Source organism: Camponotus vicinus, unplaced genomic scaffold, assembly GCF_025532165.1.
Source record: "Camponotus vicinus isolate PSW18456_S1 unplaced genomic scaffold, iyCamVici1.0 SCAF_5, whole genome shotgun sequence".
NCBI classification, from domain to species: domain Eukaryota; kingdom Metazoa; phylum Arthropoda; class Insecta; order Hymenoptera; family Formicidae; genus Camponotus; species Camponotus vicinus.
In genome coordinates, this window is record NW_028141977.1 from 7972569 (window position 1) to 8000181 (window position 27613).

General features: G+C 32.1%; 1 protein-coding gene across 4 annotated transcripts in view; it reads left to right on the plus strand.

Annotated features, from left to right (window-relative positions):
- The window catches only part of Plexa (plexin A), a 275026-nt gene that overhangs the window by 180108 nt on the left and 67305 nt on the right, over positions 1 to 27613 (plus strand). For all 4 annotated transcript variants that reach the window (XM_083099119.1, XM_083099117.1, XM_083099118.1 and 1 more), the window contains one exon: positions 20867 to 21049. In XM_083099119.1, the coding sequence (XP_082955245.1) occupies positions 20867 to 21049 (183 nt within the window). The remainder of the gene's footprint in view (positions 1 to 20866; positions 21050 to 27613) is intronic.

Below are 27613 nucleotides of genomic sequence, written 5' to 3' on the forward strand. Positions count from 1 at the left end.
TCTCTCCTCGATCTTTTCACATCTCGCGAATATCTCGTCTAATCTCTCGCTTTAAATTCAATTTTTGTTTCTTCATGTCTTTTGTCGCACTCGATCAACTAGCGAATCAAATCAAATGGCCATCGAATCGATTGGTAATTGTGAAATCGTTCCCGATAACCGAAAACCACTTTAACAAGAAATGTAATTTTTCAAAGCGATAAAAAATTGTTTTTTTATAGTTTATTGAAGGTAAATTGAATATTATATTGTTACTATACTGCAAATTATGTTGGGAATCGGGTTAAAATACATGTGTCATACTTTACATGTATGATATAAAATATTCTATTTTTTTTTATTAAAGAGCACGTGCATATAAAAAAGGATATACACTGAGAAAAAAAAAGTTGTTAACTTGATCAAACCGTTCTTAATTATTATAACTTAATTATTAAATAAATTTATTAATTAAATTATTATTTTTTTAATTGAAATATTGAAATATTGAAGTTAAATAGATGTCACGTTAGATTTAATATGTATTATTTAATTTAAATAGTTAAATATTTCAATTAAAAATATAATAATTTAGTTAAATGGTTTAGTCAAGTTAACATTTTTTTCTCAGTGTATGAATAGTTATTAAAGCGTTCAATTAATTTTTTTTCAATTACAATTAATTGACGATTTTTGCGAGATCTCCACTCGTCCGGAAACTAGCTTTCATTTTGATTTGCGAAATACGATATCCCTTATTTGCGTCGGACGCAATCTTGGCAACCCAATACGTCGCGTGTTTGCTTCGAACATCTCGAATTCGCAACTTACTTTTAAAAGAAGCAATTCATCAAACAAGCACACTGTTGATCGAAACCTTGCAATTAACTGAATCATATATAACTTACTCGCTGACGATAAATTGTGAAGAGCGTAGTCTGTAGGTGACGAAAAGCAACTTGCTTTTCGTCACCTCTGCAAAATATTGCAAAGTGACAATGATAGACTTTATCATTGTCACTTTGCAATATTTTGCAGAGCGAATTTAAAAAAAAAAGGATTCGTCTTTGTAATCATTGTACATCTGCTATAATTTGCCTTTCGTTCCGATTCCAATTATCTTAAATTTGTTTATAAGTGGAAAATAAATGTGTTTATCAATCGAGGTTATCGAATACAGAATTTTATTTCCTCATTGACACGTATTTATCACATGTACATTATATCATTTTAAGATGAATATTCATTTCCGTTAACAGTAAAGGATGTCATATCGATAATAGGACTGCCTTTTCTATTTCTCGATTCATTTCCTGTCAGCTATCCGGTTGTCAGCGATAACTCAAATCGCTCCCATTTTTCTCAGATCTCTTTTGCGTGAACTGCGCTTATATTTGTTCTGTATCAGAATTATTGATATTCGAAATTAAAAACTGAAGAAAAATATTATACACATGCCCTTCTATTTTTATTACGTTTATTATTGTGTTAAAATTGATTAAAAACAAATATCAGATAATCATTTCTTTTTTATTTCATTTATTTTCAATATTTAAAGGGTTACATTTTCAAATATTTTCAAGTATTTAGAAATATGAGATGCATTAACAAAAATAATAACTGCGTAAAATGTTTTATATCTAATCTCTTCACTATTAAATATAAACGTATAGTTATAATTAGTATGTTTTTATTGTATTTTTATATATGAATATATTTAATAATATTGCATCTATATAATTATTACTTTTGAATATTCAAAGTTGCAAATCGATTCGACATTATGTCTTCTCTTGATATCTTGCAACAATATTATCTTTAAAATTGATTTAATTGAACAGATGCTCAAATTATTAAAAAAAGAAATGATTTGTTCTAATTTGGATATTTCAAAATAAGTATATTTCTCTAATTTGATCTCTAACTTATATATATAAGTATATAAATAATAAGTATAAATAATAAGAATATAAAATAAAAAAATAAAATATGATATGGAGTAAAGATAAGGAGAAATTTGTGTGAAATGCGAGAAACATAGATGTACAATTTCTGATTTAAATATGATTTTATATAGTTATGATTATTTTATGTAGTCGAAATTAAACTTTAGAATTACTTCTTATATATATTTTATTACAATATTCTCCATCCTTTATTTATAAAATTTAGTATTCATAAAATACAGCAATACGCACACATGTAACTTCAAGTGCAGCTTTTATTTGGGGAGGGAAGTGTCAAGGATCCTTGTTCCAGGTGCCAATATACTTAAAACCGACGCCGTCTTACAATCTGGCGCAATCGTTGTCGCGAGGGAAGAGCGCTGTTTCGCGCCGCGGGACGGATATTGGAACGGATTTTCGAATATAGCGCGTGGGACATGGGAATCTCTGCCTTTACAACGGTCAAAGTATATTTTACTTCACTATGCGCTCATGCATTATTCAGGTCTCCACCCGAAGACCGTTGCCACGCTATCATATTTTGTCACGCGCTCTTGCACCGATGTTGCAAACTGCAATGCTTTAACGAGTCGCATCATCTTCTGGATCTTCTCGACGTTTGTTAAATATAATGACGAGGCTCTTTCGCGCGTATCTTCATAATAATAGAGATTTTCGCAGGCGAGATGTCGATACTAGAAAGAAATGTATAAAGTAATCGGAATGTCGCAGGTTTGATTAGAATGAGGAGAACTGTGGGATAATCATAATAGCGAAAGAAAAAATAAAATCGAAAATATAATTGTCAGGAGCAATAATAAAATTAGTTACATAAGAAGAGGTGTAATATTTGTTAAATTACACGATCTATATGCTTTCTAATTATAGAGTCCAAATTCCGAGCCCTATTAATTATTAGAAACTATTAATACTATCAATAGGACTTGGAGTTTGCTCTTTAATAGTCTCTAATTAAACGCATGTTTGCTGAACTAATTATTTATACAGTCACAAAATGAGACGTGATTGTATAAGTAATTATAATGGAATGGCTTACATATGTATATTGAATTTTTAAATTTAATTTAAAAAAATATACATCGTTTTATCAAGAGAAAATATTTATATAAATGCAACAATGCTAAAACTGTAAATGACATGCAAATTTACATGTATTTTGTTAAAATTGTTTTTATATTATTTTGATAAAATTGTTTTTATATTATTTTTAATTAATATAATATATATTTTTTCGTTGTTTTATAAAAAAAATTAGCGATGAGTAATTCCAACCATTCGACACGACCATTGTCCCACTTTTGCAAGGTGGCGAAAAATAGAAGAAATTGCTGTAGCAGACAGGATTGTAAAGAGGAATATGGACGACGAGAGAAAAGGGAAGAAAAGGGGGAAAGAGTTGAAGACAATGACCTGCAGTTTTATAATGTTCGACTCCTCGGAATCCGTCGAAGGAATCGTTCTCTTGTAGCCTCTCTTCCGACTAATTAAATTGGGTGGATACTCATCCTCTCCCTATGCTTTCGCCCCGCTCCACCAGGTCGATCGATCAAAGACGAAATGAGCTTTCATTATCCGATCGTTTCGCATTCGTGGCAAGCTTCGGGCGATTTGAATATTTTTCCTCCTTAGGGATCTAATGGATCCTGGATGCCTCTCGATTTTCCGCGCGTCCCCCGTCATAAATGGGGGAGCCTTATAATGCGAAAAATAGAAAAGATGTTTGAAGGAAAAAGCAGCGCGAAGTGATATTAATGCGGGGAAACGATCTCCTCTCCTTGGGCTCAGGGACGAATTCACCTCCGTTGACTCTATTAAACGCGATTCTACTTCTTCGACAATGAAAACTCTTCAGGGAAGGATACGACTTTCTCGTCGGTGTTCCATTTCGAGCGAGTCGCTTGTGGAATTAAAGCAAAAAATATTTTCGATTGAAAGAAAATCGGAATCAGTGAAGCTTACTGATGGATGAAAAAATCTCGACAATATTTTGCAAAGAATTATTGCGTAAAATTTATACATAATATATATATATATATGTTTCCTAATTTATTATTTTAACATATCATTCTTTCTATTTCTTTCAATAAATAATCCATGCATAAAAATAAGAGAGATATAAAATTATATATATACTTTTTTTAGATGTACATATTCATTCTATTTTTTTCTCCATTTATCTTTAAATGACTTCCTGTCACAGGTTGATCTTTTTCCAGGGAACATTTTATTGGACATAATCCATAAGAGAGAAGCGGTAGAAAAAAGCAGCAAATTTTTTAGAATATCTTTTTATATTTTAATCTCATATTTTTTTTCTAGAAATCTGTATGTTCCGGATTGCTATCTTTGTGCGCATTAACGTAGTCGGTAAATTGCATTTTTCGTGTTTCCGGGATTTTTGGAAATTTTGCTGACTATTTGAGATCTCGTCGCAATTATCCTTACTCTTGTTCATATTTTGCGGGGATCGTTAACAAATATTATGTACGCGAAAAAGGAAGTGCAAAGCATTAATACGGAAAAGGAGCTTCTCGTGAATCTCTTTCTACTGATTCCGTTAAGCATGATTTTTGCATGAACTAAGTGCTTTTCCAAACCACTGCTTTTCGTAGTCACAATCGGGAATTGAGAAAAGAAACACCTTCCACGATAGAGAAATAAATGACCGAATTTACTTTTAAGCGCATAGTATTCTTTATCTCGCTGTGGCAATAAACGTAATTTTCTTCTGTTATTTTTTTACGCGAGAATTCTTCCGCCTGGACTTTGTTGAAAACTCCATAAATTCGATCAAGGCTGAAGAAGAAATATAATGGTTTTACAAAAATTACATTGCCACTATAAATTATAAAGACTGTATAGTATCTTTATTTCATTCAGACAGAATAATTTTTTTACATACGAGTTTACAAATAAATATTATTCAGATAGTGATTCGATTTCTGTATTATTATTTATGTCTACATGTAATTTATATCGTTAACTTTAAATTACATCTGGTTTCAAAGTTTGAATACATAGAAAATTTTATATATTTGTAAAATGTATATGGAACTAGTAATTATTTTGCTTTCTGATTTATAATTATTTAAACAGCGATAATTTCGCATCCAATGTTTATCGAAAATAATTCATATATACATTATAAATCTCATATGTTTCTTGTTTGCTTCGTTGCTTTTGATATTTTATTATTCGTAATTTCAATCATAATCAATAGCGTCAAATGTATGTTCACTTTTCCCAAGGGCAAATACATTTTGCATATTTTTATATTAAAGAGTGCGAGTAACGCGAGAAGTTTGAGAGTTACGCGTACATTGAATGAATAATTCAGACGTTTAAGAGTTATCGTAAATAGCGGTGAAAATCGGCACGTCCCGCTTTTCGATCGATCTCGATAAATATTATCAAGAAGAGAGAGGTATCCACCTTAAGTTACGCGTCGCTCGATGAGCGATTGGTCGAGGATTTTGCGTAATTTACATTTCGAATCTGTCGTCGATGCGATACGCCACAAGGCTTCGGAAACCTTGTTCGAACAACCATAATACCGCTCGTAAAAATGCAGTGGCAGATACGTAAATTTATATTCGATCGATCGAGACAGATATGTTCGTCAAACGTAAATAAATTTTTTAAACAATCTATCTCTGGTGTCATTTTTTTTCTTAATGGTTTTATTCTCTTCTCGATTATTTCATTCGTTTAATTAATTCACTTTTCTCTTTTTAACCCGTCTTTCTATTCAATTCTAACGAAGAATCAATTTTTTATCGGTTCCTCGATAACCTCAATCTATAGTTAAAATTATATAAGATATAGCTATATTCGACGATATATGCGCACTCGTTCAAATTAATATCGGATCTCTTAAGCCGATCGGACTTGATGAGAACGCTAGCTGATACGTTATTCATCGGCGAGTATCGATTCGCGTATATTAGCACTGCTCTCTCACGATGTCCACGTGACATCGAAAAGCAATTTGCGAAAGTCGGTATAGAGCAAAAAAGACCGCGTCCTTTCGTCTCTTCAATCTACTAAGTAGTCCTGTAGCTTAAAAAATACAAAAGAGTAATTTATAATACGCGAAAATATATTTAAGATAGCAAAGATTAAAGTGCATGATTGGCGCGATTAATTTAATAGCATAAAGAGAAATAAGTACATATTTTTTATAATTATATTTATAAGTATATTTTTTATAATTAAAAGAAATTATAAATAACGATGTAAGAAATAAAATGCTGTTTTAGGAAATATTTTAAGCTAAATTATCTTGATAAAAAAGAGGAGAAGTGTGATATAAATGCACGAGAGGATATATGTATATGTATGTACGTTATAAAAATATAATAATCTAATATATATTCATAAAAATCAGCACCTTATTTGTTGGAATATTTGTCATAAACATTCTTAATTAAACTCAATTATTTCGAATAATTGTTTCGAATAATAAATAAGTTATATTAGTTTCCATTTTTTCATGGGTCGCACAAGCAACAATAATTTGCTATATGCAAGTTCCGATTATTGCGCAGATGCAAAATTCTCTCAAGCATGTTTGCACAGCTTGTCGCTCATTAAAATTGCGATACAAATTTCGATGAAGCGGGAAAAGGGGGTGGAAGGGATGAGGGTATAACTGGTAGAGCAACATCAGCAATATTGCAGAGATCGGCGGAACTTTACGAAACTCTACTCGTTAGGAGCGAACGAAACGAATGCTTACACGGATGAATCATTACGCTAATTAATTAACGCTGAAAATCTGAAAGAGACACCGAGTCGCGAGTGTATTTCTGCGGTTCTGTATATTCGCATATATATATGTACATGCACAGGTACAAGCTTGCCTCGAATCGCAAAGTGTTGAAATTAAAAATTTTAAGCAAGCTCGTTTGATATGATGTTTATATTACACGATCAATTGTCATATCTAATCTAAAGCGCATTTATGTGAAATAGATATAATAAACTATGAAACATAATTACAAATTTAAATACAATTGATCGTGTAAATTCAAAAGATTACTAATTATCATATGGAGAAAAATTATTTGTTAACATGTTTAGTGTTATATTTATTTTTTATTTTAAAAAATATATTATGTAAATTATTATATAAATTATTATATAAATTATATATTATATATTTTATATAAATATATACATTTTATATTGGAACACATTTATTATATTTTTATAGACACTAGAATTTATTAGATAGGCACGAGTTTAATATCCATCTCTTGTTTTTCATTTATTACAAATAGATTAAATTTAGATATAAAATATATATGCTATATAAATTGATTAATTTGGGAGAAAAAGAGAGAGAAACTGACGAAATTCTAAACCAAATACCATAGAAATATAATAATATGGGGTCTGTCGGAGTTTCTTGCGACTGTAGATGCGAATTAAGCGAATTACATTTCTTGGTTCTAAGCTGACGAAACGTTTGTGAGATCTCTTCGCCACGCCAGTCGCTTTTGTATTCAGCTTCGTCGCAAACGCTAATAAATTTAGCGGCAGAAGTATTTGTAGCCGCTTGTACGTAGCATAGAAATTCGAAATATCTATGAGTGATAAAGTTAGCGAAGTTGGCGATGTTGTTATAAAATTATTAAAATTTCTACATCTCCTTTATTTTCTGCAATATATGTATATCATATTAATCGTTTATTATTGAATTTTTCTCAATTTTTATTGATCTCTAGATTTTTATTTTTTATTAATTTTATTTTTTAAATTTTTATCTCTAGATTTTTATTTTTTATTAATTTTATTATTTCGTACCTCCAAGAGAAATATAATATTTCGTGATGTTACATTTGATAAAATTTTATTTTAATTAAAATAAAAAACAGATCTCCCTCTCTTTTTTGAAAAATAAAAAGATGCTTTTAAAATTCTTTGCAACGTACACGTCTAAAACCCTGACTAAGCACTTTCTTTATAACCACAGTTCCCCAGAAATTATCTTCGTAGTGTGTTGACACCCGTCGTAACGTCGAACGTGTTTTCCTTCAGTGGCGAGACGAAGGAAAAATGCGAAAACGAAAAGGGCAACGTCTCCTCTAGGGAAAGGGTTTCCAACCGGGATGAGGGGGAAGAAAGGGGAAGATGTAACAGAAGAGGGAGGAAGAAGGCGAAACAAACAGAGTGGGAAATCGAGTGGGAAGAGGGAAACACCGGTGATGGCGACGGCGGTGATGGTGATGCCGGTGGCTTGTGTAAGCGTTATGCGATTTCAAACAAATGGCGAAACCGTGAGCGGAAACGTGACCGAGGCTGCCGTCCACTCGGATGCCATTGGTAAGTTTACCTTGCGCGCCGCGGTAACTTACCAGTCGAGATCCCGCAACGGAACGAGGGATGGCAGCTGTCCTCGGTAGCATTCCGAGGCAGAGCGGGTATTGCGGCGTCGTCGAGGGGAAAGGGAGACGACCGTCGGGGGAAATACGACGACGAAAATCCGACGGAAGCGCGATTTTCTACGTGGATCTCGCTACGAAACGCGTCCCGTTTTATACTCGAGGATTAGGTACCGGTGGTGCCCCTATTTAGATTCAACGCGATTCATTTAATTAAGTCTTCGCTAAATGGCTACATAAATTTGCCTACAATTTTCGAAAGAGAAAATTACTGATTTACGTTTACAGTCTCGTTGCGCTAATGAAATCGACGTTTTAATTTATATCTCAATTTCTCGACTTGCGATGAGCCTTAGACTGTAAACTCAATGTAAAATAAACTTTTCACTTTTCTGTGTTTTATCGTGGAATTTGGCATCGAGCAAAACGTACAATAGAAAAAATTAAGATAAAATAATTTAAAAAATCAGGTGTTTAAAGACCTCGTGATATTTTACCAATTTTATATAATTTTATATAATTTTTATATAATTTTCCTACTACAATTAACTATTTTAACAATTTGGAAATCTCTCTTACACTTCGGCGATACGAATCCACGTAATCTAAGGAATTTTGGTTGAATTAATTAAATATTGGTGCTTTTAAAAACGCGAATGCTCCGAAAATATAGCAAATGCGCGATCAAATATTTACTTTTTTTGCGTGGAATTGAAGGTATAATGGAGTAATTTTTTTTGCAATCTTCTCGATTATCAGTACGCAAGTTTTAAATTTCTCTCTAATATGTTTCGCCCTCTGAGCATTATTAGACTAGGCATCACGAGCCAGGAAATATATATAAGTACGAAAAATAGCCTGGAGAGAATGTCGAGCTATTTTTTACGAAGGGGAAAGAATGGGGGAGCGATCTTCCAGGTTCGAATAACATTACCCTCGAAGGAGAAATGGGGAGGAAACACACATTTTTTTCCTTCGTATGCATCGAGAAGCGCGCATCGTGCACTAGTCAATCTATCTATTCGACGGCAAACGGAGGCGAGCCAGAATTTAATTGCTGCAGGTATCCCGGACAAGAGCGGGGGATCAGAATTTAGCGATCGGATAGATCGCTCGTTTCTCGTTATTGCAACGGGAGACAGTGGATTCGATGTCGTTCAATTGCTCCGTCGCGGTAATTAAATTGCGGATACACGACGCGAAGCGCTGCTTCTGCATCGACGACGACGACGACGACGATAAAGCATACGCGTTTGTATACGTTGCCAATATTGTAAATGCGTTCGAATATAAACAGTACTCCGAAACTTGACGTATGAAACAAGATTCATTGAGTTCGGGGGAGGGGAATTGTGAAAACTCGTTGATATTTAAATTATTTTAATTAATGATTAATTAATGATTATATGCGTGTACTTGACCAAGTCTGGAGCTAGCTTAAAATAATTTCTACGATTGAATACGATGAATAACTTTGACAAATAACAACCTTGGAAATATCGGAAATAGATAATATTTTATTTTTTGGTATAACTTTGAGAGAGAGAGAGAGAGAAGTTCAACAATATTTTGATTTAATGCTAAATTATCCAGATATATATTAAAAATTGCATTTTGGGAAAACGTGGGAAATCGCTAAATATGGTAGGAAAATTCTAAATTGTGAGTAAAATAATATACCTTAATTAAAATGTGCAGTTACACAAACTGTCAAAGTTTGATTTAATTTTATATAATTTGTTATGCAATATTAAGAAGTTAAATTGTTGTGGAGTATTAATAATATAATAATTATTAATACATTCTTACAATAAGATGCAATTTGAACAATGTACTATCATAAAAGTGCATTTTTTACGCAAATAATACGCCACTTTAATCAAAAAGACATATCTCACTTTTTGTGGCATATATCTTCGTTGAAATGACACGGAACTATGGATTAGAGCAATTCTCGAGAATTAAGCAAATACACACGGCGTTTTTTCACGAGTATTACGAGCTTTCCGAATATGGCGAATGCACAGTCAAATATTTGGTGCACTGAAAATTGAAAGCAAAACGAGATGGAGCAGCAAACAATATTGAAAACATTCCGTTTGCGTTTTTCACTGGAACACTTTTCTCTTGTGAGTAACTCGATACTAATACTCGAATCGTGTTTCGAATTAAGCTGATTATGGTTTCGCTCGATACAGCAATTCACTGATGATATTTATTTAAAGTCAATTAATCTCGCTCTTTTTCTAGAGATATAAGTGTTTTCTATAGAGATATAAATTATAAGATATACATATGAGATATATTTACTTTTTTTCATTACAACAGAAAATTAGCATTAAGTTCGTTTACATTGCAATAATGTTCCTATGCACATTCTGCACTTAAACTGAAAGAAGATGTATAAACAGATATAAAAATGCAACGCACAGCAACAATTTTAACTTGCATTAGTATAAACAGATATTTGATATAATAAAAATCGTCCAACGTTAAAGATTTCTTAAATTTCTATTAATTCTATTAATATTGATTTAATATTAATTCTATTAATATTAATATTAATATTTATTTCTATTAATTGAATTTAATATTGAGATGATCAGAAAGAGAGAGAGTAAAATAAAGAATAAAAATATTTATAATATTATACTGTAATTATGTTCGAGAAAAGAGTTTTATAATAAATTAATGTAATCCTTTTAATATTGTAAAAGCATAAATAACCGTTAATGGTGTATGTGCGCGATAGGGTATGCTTTTTAATGCAGCGACATTCGTTTTTCTCTCTTGTGGCCTCATTATCGTGCCTTGAGGAGAGCGACGACGTTTTGCATCGAAGCCGAGCGTGCGAACCGCGCATAAGGGCACCGGTAAAATGGAAAGTGGGATGAGGAGCTTTAGTCGTTAATGTGCGATGCACCGCTAAAAGCTTCGGAACGAGTGGACCATCACGTCGCCCTTGCGAGGCGTTAGTTTCTATCGATGCCCAGTAAAAAGCAGAAAAAAAGATTTCAACCCCCTCGTCTTGTTAGCAAATATTTCCTATTTAAATATACAAAATGTCTCGAAAATATATCACTTTTATTTGGCTTGAGTTATAAATTGATAAAAACCAAGGAAGTTTGAAACTAATCAAGATTTAAAACATCAAATATAATAAATAAGAAATCTCGCATATCTTTGAATTAATTTCGAGAAAACATTTTAAAGTAGCACATAAGAAAAAAATTTATACTGGGACTTTAGTTTATTATTCTATTTTAATTTTATATTCAAATTGGTTTTCTTGTTGAGATACAAAATATCTAATCTTAAAAACTGAAGAATTTTTGAGTAAATGAAATTTGCAATCAAATTTTTATTAAGAAAAAAATGAATTTTAAGATGATTGAAAAATTAACAATTGATGGAATAGTTGTATATATATTTCGCATAATTTTTTTACTGACATTTTATGCCTGGTATCTTTTAATTTTCATCAGCATTCACAAAATTTAATGATGCCATCGTTGAGTTATAATCATCCCTATAACCATCCCTTGCGTGTTTATATTTTATCAGAGAAGTTACTTTGTTAAATACTTTGAGTAAAGCTTTACGCTTGTATCTCACAGAAAATGGTATTAGGTTGACGATTTTGATATGATGAGGTTTCTCATTAGAAAATTGTTATCGAATAACTGATAAAACATGATGGAAAGAGTAATTAGATAATATGTGTGATTTATATTAAACAAACAAAATTATTACATGTTTAATAAAAAACATCTCTTACCCTTGTCTCTTTTATTATTATAAATATTCTATAGCTTCTTGCATTTTTAAAAACTTGTCGGGAGATATTAATGAGATATAACCATTAATTAAATTTTTCAGAAATAATTTGTTAATATATGTATGTTAAATGTAAAGTTTATAATATATACATATCAAAGTAAAATAAATTATTATAATGAAAGGCAAACTTAATTAGACTAGAATAATTTCACATAAATATTATATTTTGCATAAAGTTCAGTTCTTTAATAATTTTGAAAATTCTAAAATCGTTCAGACGATAAATTTAAAATAATTCCATTTTTCAATTTTTATTGCAAAAAAGTGCTTTAAAGAATTTCCGCATGGGCAAAAATTGCGTTTCTTATTGAATTCACTTTACGAGGTATCGCGTACGGAATTTCACGGTGAAGTAACTCGTGAAACGATTTGACCGCGGCTGTATAAGGTCTATATATTCTCCTAACTGTGTCTTCTATTAGAAGCGAAGTGCGGTGTATCGGTAACCGAAACAAAATCGCTCGTTTCGCCTCGAAAGAATGCTCACGAACGTATGCATACGACTCTTTTTTTTCTTTATTTTTCTTTTCTTTTTTATGATGAAAAGCAATAAAAGCACCCACTTCGACTCGTTACACGCTATTACGGCTGTGCGCAATAAATCGTTATAAAACCACGCCTCCTTTCTTTCAGAAGTTTATAACCTGAGGGGCTCGTCCGCCCACGTTTCACCAACGATGCGCTAGAAACCAGCTCGTATCTGTTTCGAACAATATTGCTCTTATAAATGGCCAGCAGTCTCTATGTGTGTTAAAAAAAATATCAAAACTATCATTTTATTCGTAACGTAAAGTAAGGGAAGAGCAAAGTAAAACCAGTTGTCGGAGCAAGATTAGATAGTCAGTTCTTTTCTAAGGTTTGTTAAATTTTTAATATCACCCTTGGCGAGTATTATTTGAGATAAGTTCTTTAGAAAATCGTTATGGGGTAGTGCATAAGAGCAGAGGATAAATCGGATTAAAGTTTAAAATTGGTTAGGAAAGGTATAGTGGTCGAGAACAACTAGCTGTGCTGGCTATCATGCCACACAGGAAGAGATTTAGCTTCTAGTTTAAAATCGGATTTCGCCTCAGATCATACTCGATATTATATAAAAGAGTTTTTTTATATAAAAGAGAAAAAAAGAAAGAGGAATTATGAATTTTAATTCTTTCGAATAGGGAACATTGTTTACAGGTCTATGCTATAGCAAAATTTGCACAAATAATTGTTATTGTTTATATTTTTTAATTATCAAATATTTTTAACATCCGTTCTTTTTTTATTTATGTATGTACATATTAATAGATATATTACTTTATATCTTTCTTTTTCTCTTTTCTCCTACTAAAAAATTTATTAAATTCTTGTATTCAGTTAAATTTCAAATGCAGTAACTAGTTTGTTAAATAAAATAAAAAGTTTACATTGTGTGTATTTTTTCAATCATTCATTTTTTGTTTATAAAAACTATTTAAATATTTCTATTCAAAAATATAATTTAGCGTCCATGTTCGTAATAATAAAATCTGTAAATTGAACAAAAATTTCCAATATTCATTTATATCGAAATAAAATCACAAAGACTACAATTCGAAAGTGAGGACTTGCAAACTCGCTTCATTAAAAAGGATATATCTCGAGATTGATCGCTTATTCGTAGCACAATAAATGTAAAACTGTATCAAGATTATATCTCTTGTAATATTGCTTTTTATGGATAAATCTGCATAAAGAATAATTAATATTGCGCAAAGCTCCGTTTTTGTCGCACGTTAAAGAGAATTTGATATTCTTCTCGATGAAATTCTTGCGAGAAGTTAATATTATTCGTAATCATTTTCACAAAGCGGAAGATGTAATAACGAGGAAGGACAAGTATCGAAATGCAGCTCGGTCACTGAGGAAAAGATAAATCAGTCTCGAATTGTTTTTTTGTTTTTGTTCTGTCAAACAGAAGCAACATCGAAGCGAATCAATTTCCCGTATTGACAAAAACGCGACTATTGAAATAAAACGAAGGATATAAAGGAAAGAAAATGAAACGGACATCGAGCGAAAATTATCCACACGAATAGGTCCGTCGCGTTTCATTCGTGTTTCAATCGAACTCGACATTTCGAAGATGTCACTGTTGTTATTAATCTGTTTTAATTTAACGTTGATGCCCGAAAATTCATTAAAATGGCTCAAATTTGTTGATATAAAAGCACCAATAAGATAAAAATGAATAGAAAACATTTTCTTAACAGTATAAAACTAAAGTTGTTATAAAATTTTTTTCATGAAACAATTTAAAATATTTTAATTACCGCGTAATGTATTTTATTCGCATAAAAATATAAAAGTAACCGGCAAATAATATAATATGCAAGTAATAATGGTAAATTTGTATTTCATTTATCGCACATTTCTGGAAAGAAATTACGTCTGAAAATTATATTCTATCCAATTACCCCATAGGCGCGATAAATTTTATAAACGAAGGTTAATAATATTATTATGAAGAATTCGCGGAATATTGGATCTGGATTGAAACGAAATCCAATTAAAATTTGTTTCGTTATAAAAGAAATTTCACGCATTTTCTGGCGCTGTGCCGAAAACGGCTCACAACGCCATGTCAAAAAATCCAATAGAAAAACAATCACGTTGAAACGATTTCGCCAGACTTTCGCCGCGGATCGAGGAGTGCACTCGCGATAAGTGAGCCAATAACTCGCTCGCTATTTCGATGATCGCTAGTCTGTATTGCTCACAGATATCCTCCTAAATCACTTGTTTAGTGTCGTCTTGAAAAAAAAAAAACAAATCTTAGTATCGTCTTGAAAAAAGAAATCTCGTAAAAAAAAAATGTAAAGTGTTCAGCAACGCAAGAATGCGCCATTGTAAGCGACGACAGTCACACATTGTTACCGCCGCGACATACAACGTCGTTAAGATCGTTTCGCCGATATTGTTACGACGGCGAATGTTACGGTAATTTAGCGTGGCGCGGATTATACGACGCTTATTGTCCGGTTGCCATTTGTTATTCACTCGCGAAAACTTATTGCACCGTGGCAACGGCGCACGAACTGACGGTGATATACATATTATTGCGAATTATGCGAAGCATGCTACGTATACGAGGGTTAATCGCGGAAATATGTGCTGGCATTCCATGCGATGCATTCTTTTGTTGCAACCATTGATGATTGCATGGATTATTACGAGTTATGAATAAACTTCTCCATAAATGATGTAATACGTATTGTCAGAAGGTATTTTTTATTTGATCGTAGTCTACATAGCATGCGTGAGAGTCACGAGATATATACTCAATTTTCGATATTTATTTATTTTACAATTTGTAAAATTTCACATTATCGAAGGTTTAATACTAGGTTTGAAGCTATTTAATTTTTGAAAAAGCGGAAAAATTCTTTTAATTAAATTTTTCGAACGCTTTGAAACATTTTAGTTTGGTGTATGTGTGTGCGCGTGTGCGTAATTGAAAAAAAAATTAAAATGCTCTTTTTTTTCAAGTTTAATAATGCAATATGTGTACATTATTTTTTTAAGATGTCTCAAAAACATGATCTGCAAAATTTCAATTTCTGTGAATTTATGAACAACTACTTTAATAATAATAAACTTATCCAATCACACATCCAATTTTGGAGATAACGACAACTTGTCTGCATAAACATATTCAAATAAGATGAACATAGTAACAACCGGTTGAAAATATTTGCTTGGAATATTGGCGGAAGCGTCGATTTATGTCACCAAAGGACCTTCGTGTCACGTACTCTACGAGAAATATCGTCAGGTGACTGACGACGGTAGTGAGATGCAGTGCTGTGCAGGAAAATCGAAATTGGCGGAAAACCAAGATGAAAGAGAGGCGAAACGATCGGAGGGAAACCAAGGTGGAATAGATGACGAGGACGGAAACTACGACGACGTCGACGTCGACGTCGATGTCGATGTCGACGTCGGCGGAAGGATCGAAGGAGAGAAAATGTGGCGATCGTGCCGTGCTCCTCGACACCCTCGAAATCGTACGATTTCGTCCGCTTGCAGATCGAAACGACGAGTAAATCGACGAGGAGCGTTTTTTCGGAAAATGAGATTTCGGCGGGGATTCGACGACGACGCGAAAAATTGCTGCAGCGACAGAGAGAATGGATTGTCCTCCTTAATCGGATTGCCGAACGGCGAAATATGGTCCGCGGGCACGCGCTCGCTATTTCATTGCCCGCCTGTTGTCGACATTTTCATATTTTCGAAAATGGGGGGGGTTCCCCCCGACTCTCATTCGATTTCGCCGCCGGACGGGATTAGCGCGCCGGCGAAGCTTTTATCGCACGGCGACGAGATTTGTCGAAAACCGTTCCGGATACTGATCCATTTAGTTACACGTGGATGAAACTTCCGTCGTAGCAGTTGAAATTATTTTATTCGACGGCAAGATGGCGTGCGCTCGATCGGGAAATATCGTTTTGATTTCTGAGAAACACAATATAATTCTCACTAATAATTACAATTATATTTTTCTATCTTGTTTTGCTTTGTTTGGGAGAAAATCATTTATACGATTTACTTTTGAAGCACGTCTGAATCAATTTTGACGCGCAAAATTCTGAAAAAAATGAAAGGAAATCGTTTAGTTTAATACATCAGCTGTAGACACTTGCAAAATTCGGTGACAGGCAATTTTCTAGCTGGTATTTGTAAAAAAAAATGGTATATGCCTTTTTATCAGATTACAACAAATATAAAAGTTTCGGAATTTTTCGTTGAAAAATATTTTATTCCGGTGACAGAATGGCGTGTACGTGCAAAATATGTTTACGTTTTCGGAAATGATTGCACATTTGTAATAACAGCCGAGGGTGCGCTTTTTTTATTGCTCAACGGTATCGTTCAATGGGAAATACGTTTCAAACGTGAAAAAAGCAAGGCAGAAGGAGAGAGAGAGAGAGAGAGAGAGAAATGGAGAAAGAGAAATGAAACGCGAAATTCTCGCATCCCAAAGTTATCCTCGTCCATATTGACTTTGCTTAGTGAATATAGATACCTATGTATACATCGGATCGAAGTGAGTTTTGGGGATCGATAATTAGTTCTATTAACATTAATCCTCTAGGATATCTATTATATATAGATAATCACATTCTGTACGCATGTATATTCATTTTGGGATAAAGCTGTCAGAAGGCAATCATCCAACGGAATATCCTTTGATCCTGATATTAGTTAAGCGCCAATTTGCCATTATTAAAGTTGTTCGATCGCGTTGCTAATAACCCGTATTGTCGATTATTTCATATTCGTCAATTGACAAATAGTCGGCTCGCTCGCGCGTTTAAGTTGTTTATTCTCTTTCACCCCAAATTAAACGACGAAGGACAAGTCAGAGAGAAATTTCGAGCGCTCTTCACGTCCCGACGGAATAATTCATTGCACTCGGTTTTTCGCCAGATAACATATGAATATCAAGTGTGTCAAAGCATTGACACAGCGGCTTTGTGCCTGGGATATGAAAAACCGAGGTAAAGTTTTGCATACTATGAATTTTTTAAGTCTCGTCCCTTTTGCATGGGAGATATAAAGAGTAAATCCAGTACACTCGAAGTCTCATGCGCGAATATTTAAGGTTGAATATTAACATCAAGCATTAACATTTTTTTTTATACATCGGAATTAAAATTAGAAAAACGCATGGTTGCGCTCCTTACTAAATATGCAAATTACTACATGCGAATAAATGAACTCCGCTCAAATTGCTATTAATGTATATTCATAATATATTACCGATCAAGTACCTTCAAAATTTTCTGATGATTCCATTTTTCGTACAATACAAGCAAAATACATTAAATATATAAAATATACATTAGAGTGAAAAAGACATACAGAAAAAAATTATTTAAAAATTATTTTTTTATTTTTTACATTTCTAACTTTAAAAATATATGATTTGCTTTAAAATACTAACATGGATCTCATTTATTCTACGCATATTTGATAATTCGCATTTAATTGATTATTATATATTTAATTTAGCAAATACATTATAATCAATCATTCCAATGCGAATTATATTGTCAAATACACGTGGAATAAATGAGATTTATATGTTGGTATTTTAAAACAAATCATTTTTAAAGATCATAAATATGCATATGTGTATTTATTTATTTATTTATTTAAAATACATTTGATATGTTGATAATTATTACCACGTTTTCGACTCGTATAGAAATATAAATTATTCTAACTCATATTATGGTATTATTTTATGTTTGCATTACATTCGCGAATGTTTGCATGATTGAATGGGGTTTATTGCACATATGTGGATGCGGCTTGAGGCGCGATTTCGCGCAAGTACATCGCTGATTTTCCGCAATTGTCGCCATCGCGAGGACGGCCGCAGCGAAAATGCATCTCGACGCTTCCTTCCGCACCGTCGGCGGCGGCGTATTAGCATTGGGAATGCAAATAATTGTTCGCTGCGGTAATATGTGTATACGCGTGTGCGTGTGCGTGTGCGTGTGCGCAGGGCGGTAAAACCGACCCTGGAATGTAAATAGAGCCCGACTTCGCGCGATGCTTCCGCCGGGAACGAGCTTGCTGGTTTGTTCGCTCTGATGTGGATACATACGCTTTTGTATGTGCACACATAACACGCCCGACCGGCGGATCATCCTATCTGTCGACTCGTGCAAGACAACCCTTAGTTTCCTGCGGGAAGTATTCGGAATGCACATGTAAAAAAAAAGAGAAAAGATACGCGATCGAACAAATTCGAGCAAGGTGAACAAAATCTGCCACTAGTAACTAATTATCTTGCAAATATTTGATTAATTAAAGAACGATAAGGAGGAGGGTATCTATCGTTGTTTAATTTTTTTCAGATATCAAAATTTTACAGATATCTCTCATATATTATAATTATATATTATGTATAAATAAAAACACTTTTTAATTATAAACTTCAGCTTCAGGAACTGCCATCTCTCTAGCTATCAAAAATGATTGTTAATTTTGGTAGCGCCTTTATATTTATTTATATAAAATATTTAAACAATTATATAAAAATTATATAAAAATTATATAAAAATAATTATACAAAAAGATATTTAGGCTGAATCAGATAGTTAATTTAGAATATTAAAAATGCTCTTTTCGAGAGAATACGAGAGAAGATTTGTTTGCAAGTTCTGTTTTTCTCGCGACGCGTGTGTTTCAAGTTTCACGAGGGGGAGAAGGAGCGTTCGGTAAAGGACAATAAAACATAGCATCTCTGTGTCGTAGGACACGATTAATTGCTGGTCCGGCAAGAATTAATCGTCGGGGCCGCGATAATTTATCGCGAGCCGTCTCGCCGCGATATTTTAGCCGCGGATATTTTTCGCGCTCGTTTTCGCGCTTCGCTAACCTACCTGCCGGTTTTCCGCCGGAAAGAGGAAGCGGGTTCTCCGAAATCGCTCCTGCAATTCTATGTCCATCGAGATTTGTTCCACATGACATATTCCTGTGTATCTTTCCTGTGTAAATCGTTTGGACGTAAAACTTTTATATTCCTAATCTCTGCAAAATTATTAATATTATAATAGAGATATTCTCTCTCTCTCATGATACATACAATAACTAATTATTATACATCAAATTTTGAGCTTCAACTACTTCTAATAAAGTTTTTCGATAAATTTTAACAATTAAATATTATAATATATACTTCTATAAATATATTATTTATGTAACTTTAGAGACATTGACTTGTATAATTTCCTCATATTATTTCTTTTCTATATATATATCTATCTTAATGTATGAAATATGATAAAAATGTCTGACGAGAAAATAGAAGAAAATAACATATTCCGCAGAAAATGTAGATTTTAATAACACTTGGCACACACATATATGGAACAGTCAGAAAGATGAGTGATTTTTCAATTTTCCGTTAACGCGGGAAAATAGATTTATGTTGTCATACTTCGCATATTCTAATACATGAAGTTAAGAATCTGCAAGTAAAATCAGCCGCGGCCTATTTCCTCTGGCGGTGAATTAGTCGTTATAAAGTGAGCTTTTAATCCTTAACGTTAGGGCACTCATATTTTTCTTGCAACTTACTTTACATATCCGATGGAAGAATATTAAGTCTGAATATTACGTCTGATATAAAGGATAATCAAACGAATGAACGTGATTACGTAAGGAAGATTAAGGACGATGAAAAAAAATATATATTAATATTAATTAAATAATTTATACGAAAAAAATTCAAGGATGTAAAATTGATTTTTATTTTTCATATATCAATTATTCTTCTAAAAAACTTGTGCTTTTTTCAATAGTATTAAAATTGATTTAGTTATTATTGATTGCATTTATTGTGTTACATTAATTAAATGTAAATTTTTACCATAAATGGTACATCAATTCCATATAATAAATAATAATTATAAGATATTTAATAAAATGTATTTAATAATATATTATATTATATAAATAGTAATTATAAGAGATATTTCCTTCCCCATATAATTCTAAATATAAACAGAATCGTTAAAATTTAAAATATAATTACGATTGCTTTTGAAGAATGCAAGTATGAATTAATCATCGGATGGGTAATATTTACATTAATTAGCTGTTATCAAATATTGTCTCTGCCGGAACATCTCATTATATTTTGTTTATTTCTATTTACAGAAATTGCAAACGATTGGCGAGGATTTCTGCGGTCTCGATGTGAACACACCTTTAGGCGGCGAAGAACCCATGGGTGCGACTGCAGTTTTGACATTCGAGACTCACTTGACGGCTGTGGCAGCTACTTCGACGGGCGATTACACCGTCGTCTTTGTAGGCACCAATAAGGGACACCTTAAGAAGGTTAGTACTCGAAATTATTTAACTTGAAAATTCAATAATTTATCTCATTTAACAAGAGATACAGTCATTATTTCTATTAGGACATGAATATCTTTATATGTTCGTAAAAAATTGTCTTGAGGGTAAAATAATTATATAACGAGGTTACTATAAAGACAAATATACAAGGTTCGATCGAGTTATCAATCATGGCTATTTATGGTAGCAATTTTCTGCATATAATCTAAAGCATATAATTAAAATATGATTTCGAAAATAAAGCAGTCTATGTCCTAACTACACCGAATGATATTTATAAGTATAGTCACTGTATCTTTTCTTATTTCTCTTTCTGCTTATATAAAATTATCATAGAAATTATAAATATATTTTTTTACGATTAATTAAATGATATCAGTTCGTAATTTTTGTCTATAAACTGAAAAGATATTTATTATTTCATGATGTATATTACAATTCTAGCAAAAAGTTGGTGATACACACATTTTTAAAATCTTAAATCTTATATATTTATGCGCAGAAATATTATAAGCAACAAAATAATGTTTGTATTCAGCGTAGAAATTGAAATCTCTTCATAAACTAATTAATTGCGATAATCAACATCACAAAGTTATCGATTAGTGAAACGTAGTTCGACATTTGACCACTACTTGCCTTCCCTAATCTCCTCGACGCTAGAGGCAAAGAGTTCAGCAACCCTTAACGGGGCGAAGCAGGAGATCAAATGGCAAAGTTCAACAGTCGTGCACATGCACATGCACATGCACATGCACATGCACACGTCATCTCACCGGAGCACACGCCCGCATATGTATCTGAATCTTTCCCGATCATCGCAGGGCATGATCGTTAAATTAATCGCGATCACCGTGCGATTACCACGTTCCTGCATCAAACACTGTGCAAGCAGTGTGGCGTATAAACGTTACAACAGGCCATTTAATTGGTTTCGGGATAGATGATAGAGTCGACAGCTCGTTCAAAAATCGCCGACGTGTACTCGCTGAATTGGGGATCGTAGATAATGATATTTATCGTATATTAAAATAAAATATTGCCATTAAAATAACGCTTATGAAATCTTCATGCAAGAATAATTTCATTGTTAATTGGATTGCTGAATAAGAATGAATTCTTATGTTTTCTTTTCAATCTTCGGATATTCATTTACTAAAATTTATATATTATTCTATGCTTTACATAAAAATATCATTTAATTTTCAATATTTTCTCTTAGTTTTGACATGAAGATTTTTTACATTCGATAACTATCGATATCACTCAATTAATGAGTTAATTAATTTTTTTTAATTTGCAGTTTGCAGATAAAAAAAATGCGTTCTCTATTATTCACAATCTCGAGTCAGTTTTCTCGATAGAGAAATTAACGATAAATATAGATTGTTCTACTGTAGATAATAATATTTATAGGGTAATAATACATATAATACATATATAAAGGGGAGAGAAGAACATATTCTCCTATATACATACAGGGTATCAGCAATCTCTTCCCCCCCAAAAAAAGCTCTTGTAGCTTACCTCGAGAGCTTTTCAAAACATTATAATAAAATATTTTTTCATCGAGTACTTTTCGAGGCTTGAAATAATCTCTTAATTTTATATAAACCATAAAATATCTAGTAAAATATTCATTTTTCGATTATCTTACCTTAATACTTTTATGTACAAAATAATGAGAGAAATCAATTGGTGCAAAGAAAACACATAATTGTTTCGAAGAAAAGATATGTAATTTGCAATTAACAATTACATATTTCTTTTTTTCGAAACAATTATGTGTTTTCTTTCCATCAATTGATTCCTCTCATTATTTTGTACATAAAAGTATTAAGATAAGATAATCGAAAAATGAATATTTTAGTAAATATTTTATGGTTTAAGTAAAAATTAAGAAATTATTTCAAGCCTCATAACTCGAAAAGTACTCGATGAAAAAATATTTTATTATAGTGTTTTGAAAAGCTCTCGAGGTAAGCTACAAGAGCTTTTTTTGGGGAAGAGATTGCCCTGACACCCTGTATATATGTGCGCTTCTATATCTACATCTATACTAGACATATTTTGCGCGATACGACATCACACGTATATCTCGTTATAAATTTATATTATTTACGACACTATAATAATGAAATCTCTATTCGCGACTCGTGGTACTCTTCTGAGATTTATCGGTCTCGTAAACGATGACGTGTAACTCTGCCTCGGACATTTAACACTCGGGAACGGTACATCTAGAACCGGGTGGTTCGTGATTCGCTTTGTGAGATTCGCGAAGTAATATTATGCCTTTTGCCATTTCAACGGAAATGGATTATCTCGGTGAGACCTCGCCTCGAGCACATCTAACTAATGTTCCTTTCGAGTGTTCGATCAGTTAGTTCGATAGGTCAAATCGATTTACGCGAGTGCGCGCTTATTATCGCAGTGAAAAGGTTTATTAAGACAGGAAGAAAAGACTTCAAAATACAAAAATCATTAATGTAAAGTTAAGAATGTATTAACAAGGATGAAAATGTTAGATATATACAAAAAGTATTCGATATTAAGAATGATATGACAAATAAAAATTATTTTCTAAATTTATTTCGGATATAAAATTTTCACATTGAACATTTTTATACAATATATTAAAAAAATAATAATGGCGCTGATGTGTGATGAACGTATAATAATAACGGTGATAATATTATAATGAATTTTGCATCATGATAAATTGCTAAAAAAATATTGCATATTTATAATTATCACTATTCAAATTGTGATGAGAAAAAGTATTTCATTTGGAAATTTTTTTTTCGATGATTTCGCATCTTTCACGTTTCCATTTGCATGCTGATTGTTTCCGAGATATCGCGAAAAATATGATTTTTACGAATTCAGTGAAGTCCAAATAGTGGGATTTTTGCGCGTGTTGAATATTTTATACCCAGTGAAAGCAGCTTTCGCGCACGTTTCGACGAGATGACAGAATATCATTTCCAGCAAGTTGCAATATCTCTGCTTTATTTCCTTGCAAATTCGTTCCATTAGTTACATGAGGTCATCTCATTACAAATTATTCCTTTAGTCATGTATTATTGGACATGTTTATTATTAAATCTACATGGAATCGGTACCTTTACGCATTTAATGTTCAATATCAGAATTCTCGATTATTCTTTGATGTTGTTTGAGAAAATGGTGATGTCTTATAATATTGATATGTATCACATATGATAATTAAAACTTTTATAATAAAAAATTAATAAAATAATGTGTGAAATTAATAAAAATATTGCCAAAGAAGTACTTGAAATTTAATACGAATATTTATTATGTAATTAATTAATATGTGATATACATAAATATTGAAACGTCATCATAAATAAATAAATAAATAAATATACATACATACATACATATATATATATATATATATATATATATATATATATATGTATATATATATTTCAAGTATGTCTATATTTATTTAATATCAAGATCGGAAGATATTGCCAATAATATTCAATATCAAAAGCAATATGTCACAAATGCGCTAATATTATCAAAATAAATTGTATCACACATCGATATGAGCAATTTTACGATCGTACTATTGATCAGCGTCGCGAAACCACGATTGTATTAAGCGGGTGGCTGGGGATTGAGTGAGGGCTAAATAAAAAGATAGGCAAAAGTGATAAAATATACGCGTCGTACGAGAATCGACGATGTCGAGATAAGAAAAAGAGACCGAGGTCATCCCCGCCACGTATCGAATATATAATTTAACAGTTGATCGATTTCGGTTCATATCGTCTTGCACACGATCTAATAATGCAAGGGCTTATCTTCACGTGTGACACGTGGCGATATATGACACACGTGCTTGTTATAACTGTGTTCAATATTAACCAATACAGTTAAATTAGCAAGTGACCAGGTCAATAACTCGATTTTCACTATTGATTTTATGGACATTTGATGTCCTTTCCGAGGCGGAGGAGGGAGGAGGACATATATAAATATAGAAAAAGGATATAATGATTATAATATATTATTGCATACATACAAATGTGTGTGTGTGTGTGTGTGTGTGTGTGTGTATAGATTATACCTACATGTACATGTAACTAAATCCCATAAATTTGATGATTATTGATCTCCGAATGCGATATATAAATATAAATGAAAAGATTGTTAATTTTCAGCTAATACGAAATTGATTTGACTGGTTACAAAACGCTGCTTAATTCAGTTAATGTTATTGCGGAGTAAATTTATTATCGATTATATACACGCACATTCCGCACTAATAACATTCCTCAATACATTATGGTTTATCAATTATCGGTGCAATGTTATTGGAGACATAATTACTGATACTATTAATATGAACATATGATATAGAATATCTTAGAAATTACGTTGAAAATTCAGATGAAAATAATGACGTTTCAATATAATGGTACGTTTTTGTACATTTTAAAAATTAGGTAATAATAACATAATATTTCATGTATATATACAGGGTGTCAGAGCAATCTCTACCCCAAAAAAGCTCTTGTAACTTACCTCGAGAGCTTTTCAAAACACTATAATAAAATATTTTTTCATCGAGTACTTTTCGAGTTATAAGGCTTGAAATAATTTCTTAATTTTTACATAAACCATAAAATATCTAGTAAAATATTCATTTTTCGATTATCTTACCTTAATACTTTTATGTACAAAATAATGAGAGGAATCAATTGGTGCAAAGAAAACACATAATTGTTTTGAAAAAAAAATATGTAATTGTTAATTGCAAATTACATATTTTTTCTTCGAAACAATTATATGTTTTTTTCCACCAATTGATTCCTCTCATTATTTTGTACATAAAAGTATCGAGGTAAGATAATCGAAAAATGAATATTTTACTAGATATTTTATGGTTTATGTAAAATTAAGAGATTATTTCAAGCCTTGAAAAGTACTCGATGAAAAAATACTTTATTATAATGTTTTGAAAAGCTCTCGAGGTAAGCTACAAGAGCTTTTTTGGGGAAGAGATTGACATCCTATATATATATATTCACTTTTTAACCTATTGTCTCTTAGTTCTAAGTGAATTTTTTTTTGAACTTGTTGCTTAATTAGGAACATGTTGGTAGCATAGAAAGTAATAATCGATTATTTGAAATTAATAGAAAGTACGCGATTTCTCATAGCTCATTACACAAACCACTGGCAATTTTCGCACGCGTTGCGTTGGGTAAAGTTCTTTCACACGAGTGCATCGACTCGCGCGCGCTAATTGCGCCGGATCGGTCGGTCGGTGATTAATAATCGCACCGCATTGTTTATCATTGCGATGATCATCACCGCGGCGGCGTGATATTTCGTTCGCGATCCTAGCACGACACGAGAAGGCGCCTTTACCGTGCCGTTGAGGCGGCGTTGATTCATGACTCTCTCTCTCTCTCTCTCTTTCTCTCATTTTCTCATCTCAGTCCCGGAAGGTATTAATTAATGATCGCGTCCATTTATACATATATATATATATATATAGATAAAACGTGCAGCCGAATACGAACCGGCACTTCGCAGGTTGTACCGTGAGGTCATCGTGAGATATTTACACATGCAACACTTGCAATCACTGTGCGAACTTACCGATAACTAATCTTTCTGCTTCGAGATTAGAATGAGTCGGCTATAAATTTTTTGTTGCACATGTACATGTCTGAAAATATTGATTTATTGACATATCATATGTAATATCGTGTTAAACTAATAGGTGATTTATTTTCTGACCAAAATTCTGTAATTTTTAAATTTTAATATTATATATCTTGCCTTGTAAGATTAGTTCCATATTTTTAATATATTAGAAATTTTTAGACTTCCAAATGCTCTCAGAATTCTAGAGTTCTTTTTTACAATTGTTTTTAAAAACATTCTATGTTTAATTAATTTGAAATAAGAAAAATATGATTTTTTTTTTGGAAAACCACAAGGCTAACTTCGCGATGCTCTGCATTATGTAACAACTGCAATTCTTTGAAGTCTGAGGAAAGATTTAAGATAGTTCTATAGTTTTAAACAAGTTTTTAACAAAGTTCTACTGAAAAACTCTCAAATATTAATTTCCAAGTTTCTAGATCAAAGTAACTTCTTTCGGAAATCTGACGCTTTATCGAAAGTTCTGAGTAGATATTTATGAGTTCTAATAATTATCTTTAACATTCAAGGAATTAAAAAAACCAAAACAGAATAGTTTTTGCGATTTTTCATCTCTCATGTCAAAGATTTCAAAGTTTCTAAGATCGAGAAACTTTTTGAAATTTATCACATTCTATCAAGAATTTTATATAATAACTCACGCATTCTAAGGATTATTTTTAACATTCGAAGCTTTAAAATGAAAATAAAAAGAGTCATGATTTTACATATTTCGAAAATTTCTAAGTTTTCAAAACCAAAAAATTTTTCAGATATCTCTTATTCTATTGAAAGTTTTGAATGACCACTCACGAATTCTAATAATTATTCTTAACATTCGAGATGTTAAAA